This window comes from Rissa tridactyla, chromosome 2 (assembly GCF_028500815.1).
Source record: "Rissa tridactyla isolate bRisTri1 chromosome 2, bRisTri1.patW.cur.20221130, whole genome shotgun sequence".
Lineage (NCBI taxonomy): Eukaryota > Metazoa > Chordata > Aves > Charadriiformes > Laridae > Rissa > Rissa tridactyla.
This window is the reverse complement of record NC_071467.1, coordinates 119,845,001-119,851,735: the sequence shown is the minus strand read 5'-3', so window position 1 is coordinate 119,851,735 and position 6,735 is coordinate 119,845,001. Positions and strand designations below refer to the sequence as shown.

At 44.5% G+C, this 6,735-nt stretch overlaps 1 protein-coding gene across 1 annotated transcript; it reads right to left on the bottom strand.

The window, feature by feature from the left end:
• Positions 1-6: 6 nt before the first annotated feature.
• SNRPD1 (small nuclear ribonucleoprotein D1 polypeptide) lies at positions 7-6,279 on the bottom strand. The gene is made up of 4 exons (XM_054191032.1): positions 6,075-6,279; positions 5,325-5,401; positions 2,505-2,696; positions 7-186 (listed from the first exon to the last, which is right to left on the bottom strand). Exons 1-4 carry the CDS (start codon positions 6,086-6,088, stop codon positions 110-112), a joined length of 360 nt encoding a protein of 119 aa, XP_054047007.1. The 5' UTR covers positions 6,089-6,279; the 3' UTR covers positions 7-109.
• Positions 6,280-6,735: the final 456 nt, after the last annotated feature.

Genomic DNA, 6,735 nt, shown 5'->3' with positions numbered 1-6,735 from the left:
GACAACTTTTTCACATTTCAGTTTATTAAAAATGGATACCATAAACAAGACCTGTACAAAAAAATATCCGAAATTGCCCAGAATTTGGTAGCAGTTGCGTGGTGAGAAGTTATCGTCTTGGGCCCCCTCTTCCTCTTCCACGACCTCGGCCTCTGCCACGGCCTCTGCCACGGCCTCTTCCAGCAACTTCGCAGATGAAACAAAAAGGATAAATCAAGTGAGACCCAGGAATACTCCCATTTTGAGTAAAACATTCTCTATCAAGCATAAACAACATAATGTCTCATCATGGGGAAGCAGTAAGCCAGATATTAAGTCTGTTAATACTCAGTAAGTTTCAGACAATATTTTCATCTTTTGCATATGGTTTTTCAGTATATGATTTCCATAGACTGCAGAAAACAAGGGGATATAGCATCACAGTTGGCTGCTTCCAAATGCTGTAAGTCTGACACATGTTTTGTGTTCCTTTTTTTGATAAAATCTAGTTTTTCAGGCATCAGAAAAAGCATATGCAAGACAAGAGTATTCTGTTACTATTCATCACAGTGGAAAAGATATATTTTTTTGCCACAGCTCGCATTGTGGTTTATAAAGTGCTCTGCTAAAGGGAAATGCGAGTTTTAACACACTGTGAGATTCGCAAGCTCAGGCACCATGTGAAAGGGCAGCATTTTGAAAGGATCCCAGCACCAAACAGCTCCTGCTGTTTCCAATGACGCCTCTGCCAATTTCAGACGTGATTCTCACGCCAAGGTCTTGGCTGTGTGCTCCTACTTTTAAATACTGCTACGTAATGATAAAGGGAAGACAGAATCACAGAATTCAGGCTGCAAGCAACTGCTGCAGGTTATATGATCCATATGGTGATAACGTGTCGTTTTACCCCATTTTGCTAAAGAAATACAATCTGTCTCATCACGTTGCAAGGCTACCCTACAAACTTTTGAAATTACTGGTTAAAAAGATACCAAGAAACTTAAAATTCTGTGGAAGTGGGGCTGGGCAAGAGACACACAGTGGCATACGCATTCAAGAAGCAGGCTGCAATAATTATTCTGTTCCATCTGATGGTATTAGATTAGAAACGCAGTAACAACAGAACGAGCAGAGGCACAGTGAGAAACAAGGCGTCATTTGTTTTGCTGGCAATAAATTGACTCTTCGTAAAACACACGGGAGCATCAACACCGACTCAACGATGACAGCATCTACATGCATCAGTAGAGAGTCGTGTTCACTAAGTGCCAGCGCACTCAGACCCAAGGCACACGTGCCACATACATCTCTCAGCCAGCATCCTGCCTTCCGCTGACAATTTCATTTGCCAAGGACAGAGCATGAGTTACAAGCTTCTGAAGCCCAAGGGCATTTACAGATTAAGGTAAAATGCATCACAAACGCAGCTGCGGTCTATGAGTGCTTCGGTACAGCAAAGATGCAACGAGTATTAAACCGAGGTAAATAGCACTATCACAGCCCCTCTTCTTTCTTCAAAGTTAAAAAGAAATGTTCTTGTTCACATCACATCGTGAGGTTCAAAAAAAAGTAATCCAACCATACTCCAATTTCTCCATGTAGTCAGATCATTTTTAATGGATGTGAGGGGAGCAGAACACTTCCAGGAGCTTTACCCTTACTCTCTATAAAGACAGCAGCCATAACACTTGTACTTAGCGATGCACGCACCTGAGGGTTCCTCTTATCATTTCAGTAAGGTAAGCACACCAATTTGTAACATATGCACAGTCACAAACCACAGACCCAAAAACTTAAAACGCTAATTGCAGGAGAAATGATATGACATCATTTTAGAGCACAATTAGCTTTCACTTGAAACTTACCATTTTAAAAACACACAAATTAGCTGTTGGGCAAAATATATACTGCCTGAAGACAACCCACAGATTTTCTGGGTTTTACTGGATATTAATCTTTAATAGTGTGGATTAAAACTGAATTACTCTCTGAACTGTCAGGCTTCCAAGGAACAGGTTTTTCTTCAACAACCTTTTGGAAAAAAAGTTCCAGGAAGGTCTCTCAAATTCAATTCTCTGACAGATTTTTTTTAATCCACAATCAAGCGAGATTTCAGTGAAGCATTCAGCTTTAACAGGCTGTTCTGTACTTTCTCATTAGGCTGTGTGAAGTTCCCCAGACGAACTGGGGAAACACAGCAGACATTCGAGAAGAGGAAATGTAAATCTCTGGTGTCAATGCAGAGACTGTGATAGGTAAAGATTTATTCAAGCTTAAAAACATTATCATTTTTAAAAACAGATGTATGAAAAGCCATACGCATAGGTTCACATGAAAGCAAGCTCTACAGAGGTTAAGAAGGTGGGCAAGGCAGACCTAGCCAGTTCAGTACCAAACCCTCCAGGATGAAAGAATTAGCTACCAAACGCAGATATTAAGACATTCACATCAGACACCTTCAGATTCAGAGTACTAAAATGCACACAAAGGCAGAATAAACACAGACCGGGAAAGCACAAACTAACCTGCTTCTCTCTTCTTGGATTTGACTTTTGGTTCCACATCCACTAGCAAGGTATCCAGAGGCAAACTGTCTGGCAGAATGAAGTATCGGATGTTATTCCCTCGAATACTCAGCGTCTCCAGCTGTACGGGTTCTCTGTTCTTCAGCGTCATTTTCACTGCTTTGAGATGCGTATTCATACTGACATCCACTCCTGAAACAGCACAAGTCTAATTTCAGGCATGAACGCCTACCAAATGGTCCCTTGTTGGCTATTTTTAAGTATGGATGTGCTTCATTAACACCTGCTTCTGCCATTCATTAATTAAGCTTCTAACTGAAGGAAACAACATGTCTTTCTATCCCAAATTACGCTCCCTAATCTATTAATTGCTGCCTTCGTAGTGATTTTGTAAATGATTAAAACAATTCCTTTGAATAACAAATGAACTACTGCTTATTACAGAAGTCCAATTCTAGTCTTTTGACTCTTTCAAAAAGAAGCAGAACAAACCCTTGAGGAGGAAAAATAACCCCGATCATTTCCTCTTTCTGTAAGCCTTAGAAAAACCTCTAACTGCCAAAGCAGCATTTATTTTCTGATAAAATACATCTAATACTAGTGTGATACCTTCTACGAAAGTACGTAAAATACACTAGAAACAATCACAGTGGTTACAGGCTCTGTAAGCAGCCAGTGCGTAAGAACTGTATGCAGTCAGTACTGTGCCCACCAGGCAGTGCTAAGCACAAAATCCAAAACTAGAATAAAGTCTCAGTTGAATGCACATATTGAATAACAGCCCTGAAAAGTATAAAAAAGCACCCTATATTAATTTTTATTTTGCATATCACAAGTCTTGCATGGGATTTGAGCTCAAACTATGAAGATGAAAATGAGAGTAACTTTTTCAGATCAAAAATTTAGGTAAAAGATAGTTTACAAACACCTGCTAATTCAGTCACAGAGCACCCACGTGAGCAAAATCTTTTGTGTGTTCAAACTTCTGTACCACCAACTCTTTGTGGTAAAAATAATCACTGTTTCATTTCATAAGCATGGAAAGACATACTGTAAGATGTCTTATATGTAAATATGTTATGTAAATAACGTGAGTAGCAGGCCAGAACCAGAAGAACCAATTGTGCTGTGTTTATTCCATATATTTTTCTGCCCTCTCCCCTTACTTCTAGATTTTACACAGTTCTCCCGACACCTGCACTCCACCTGACCTGTCCCCTTGGTTTCCCTAATGCATTACGTTAAACCCGCCTCTTCAGCAAGCCTGCTCTAGCCGACATACCACGAGGAAGAGGAGATTATACAATTTGCAGACAGCATAGCAATTATGAACACGGTTCACACACCAGTGTGAAGGGAAGACTGTCAATTTTAGAAATATGGATCCCATTCAAAGTTTTTAGAGATTTTTAGCAGAAAATGAGAGAGAATTTACTCAACAATTAAGCCTGCAGGAGCACTGAGGTCAGGAGACAAGCAGTTTTTGTTTGCTTCCTACCTAGCTGGGTGCAACAGAGCATGCTGCAATCAGATACTGGGGTAGCGCATTCAGGTCTAATCAAAGATGATAGATCCGGCTGCAAAACAATGTCAGTTTTTAACTGCCAAATCTCAGCAGATGGCTACTGGCCAAAAAAGCACCTAAGCAGTCCCCTGGAATACAAGTCTGCCAAGTTTGAATTTTATTTTTTTTAACAGTGTCTGGGCAGAAGAGCTTCTAAAAGTAGCCTGAGGTGAGTGAAGGAAAGGAGATCAAGCACCTTCATCAACTTAACCGTAAGGGTTTGTGTCATTAAATATGGTGCCCCACCTACATAACAGGTTGTCTCTAAAGTAATGCCAACATGAATGTTCTCAGAACAATATCCCTCACTAATAGTATTAAAGCAAACCAAACAGTCTGCACATTTTTCAATACGTATGAGAACCACATAATGAACAATTGGGGCTTTTCCTGCACCTATCAGTTCAGTGACACAAAGAAGCACCTGCAAGACAATAACACTCACAAACTTATATCACAGACGTTTGGCAACAGCACGGGACCAGATTCCTGACACCAGGATTCCTTTCTGACCTGTATCAAGCTATCTGTTTTCAAATCAGTTTCATGAACTCAATGCAAGTATATGCAAAGATACACTTCCACCGAAGTTCACCTTAAGCTGAGCAAAACCACCCTCGACAGAAATAATTGTTTTTCAGATTAAAATTGCCTATGCCCAGTTTAACCCATTTAAGACTATATCAACACTTAACATTTGCCATTTATCTGTACTACCATTTAAAAAGTTCCCCCTCTTCTGGTGATTCATCTGTAAGGTTTTTGTGTGACTATAGCTTATTACAATTTCACAAATGAAAGTCAGATGTACTGAAAGACCTTATAGAAATTTAGCTGCATATCCACTACCAGTTTGATATGGTAGCAGAACTACTTCACCAGCGTTACCGTGCTGCCAAAATTTTACGAGAATACCACGCTTACACCAGCTTTGCCAACGGTTTGGAAAAGTTTTACTTCCTTCGACCCCAAGCCTGTTTGTAAGCAAAGCCTGCAGTCAGGCTGGGAGCTCCCAGGACTACAGTGAATTTACTGCCTCCCAGCGACTTCTGCAAACATCCAGGTTCTTGCACAACAAGCACGCCTTCAGCTTGCACATAAAGATGAGAATTACAAAGAACACCTCCCGCGTCTTACAGAAAAGGTCCCCACAAGAGGGAGCACGAAACAAAAAAGCTCAGTCCAAACTACAGCTGCCAGCTGTTGGCAGAAAGGTAACGGGCGACACTATGCCGTAGTGTCCCATCCCGCCATACCTGTGATAGTTCCATGCACCTGTGTCCCATTCTTCAGTTCAATGGTCACAGTCTCATGGCTCAGCTTCATTAGAAACCTAGAAATTAAAAAAAAAAAAAAGAAATTGTTCACGCCTACATAAAGCCTTACATGTTTAACATCCTGATACAGAAAACCAGTAAGCACCAAGTATTCACACATCCTGAGCTTCCAAAGACAGCGTTCCCAGAGCTCGTGGATTCTGTTGGAGACGTTGACTGAGGCCTTACATGAGAGCAAGACACAAAAACCCGGACAAACCCCGGGTCCCACCTCACCACCAGGGGCGGGGACACTCGACAGACACAATGTTGAACCTGGCACCCTGCTTCCAGGCCAAACGGCCACTACTGTACAAGAAGGAAACGTTACGGAGCTTGTTAATAACTCAGGAAGGTAATTCTAACCCAATCTGGGTGTTTGGTTTTTTCACCCCCCGGAACGGGTGGTTTTACTGAGGAACCTGCGTGGGCCCCGGGTCCCCGCCGCCGCCTGACCCCCCGGCCCGGCCCTGCAAGACGGACGGCCCAGCGCCGCCGCCACCGCCGCCCCCCCGGGGGGTCCGCAGGCGGCCGCTGCCGCCCGCCCCAACGGCCGGGGGTGAGGGAAGGGGCCCGCGAGGCGGCCGTTAGCGCGGCGGGAGGCGGCCGTTGAGGGCGCGGGCGGCGGCCGTTGAGGGCGCGGGCTTCCCTGCCGCGGCGGCGGCCGTCAATCCGCCTCCATCCGCTCACCTGACGAGCTTCATGGCGGCGGGAGGCCGGCGCTGCGGCCGGGCGGCCTCGGGCTGGGACCGGCGGCCGCCCCGCGGGGAGAGGAAGAGCCCCTGGGCGGGAGGGCCCCGAGGCGCGGGCGGTACGAGGCCTCCTCCGAGCAGGCCGCGCCGCACCTCGCCGCTGGCGCCAGGAAGCGGCCGCCGTCCCCAGCGATGAATGGGCGGAAGGGGCGGGAGCAGCGGCCCCCCCTCCTCCCCCGGCCGGGCGGCGCCTGCGCGCTGCGGGGCTGGGCCGCGCTGAGGGAGGGAGATGGCGGCGGCTGCGGGGCGAGTGGGGGGTTTACGCATAAAAGGCTGTGGAAGCCAAGCTCGTCTTCAGATTTGACAGTGCAGAAGCAGTTCCAAGTATTTTTTTGTTGGTTTTTTTTTTTTTTTTTTGTAAAGTAGTTGATTTTTAAACCCACTCTTAGCTTCCAAAAAGAAAAGCATCCAAGCAAAACAAACAAAAAAAAGTACAGCCTTTAAGTAATTCATTTCTTTAAACAGCTTCAGGATGCACAATTTTAACAGTAATAATTTTGTCAGTGTAGGGGAACCTGGTCAGCTAGTGAGGCCCCATGAATTTAAAATACACCAATCTTTTAAGAGTATTTTGGGCAAAGACAGCTCGAGTTGTGATC

Excerpts from the sequence above, each read along its gene's own strand:
- SNRPD1 (XM_054191032.1), bottom strand. Across the intron at positions 2,697-5,324 it reads GGTGCATGGAACTATCACAG|GAGTGGATGTCAGTATGAAT; the intron begins GTATGGCGGGAT and ends GTGCTGTTTCAG. Across the intron at positions 187-2,504 it reads ATCCAAGAAGAGAGAAGCAG|TTGCTGGAAGAGGCCGTGGC; the intron begins GTTAGTTTGTGC and ends TCATCTGCGAAG.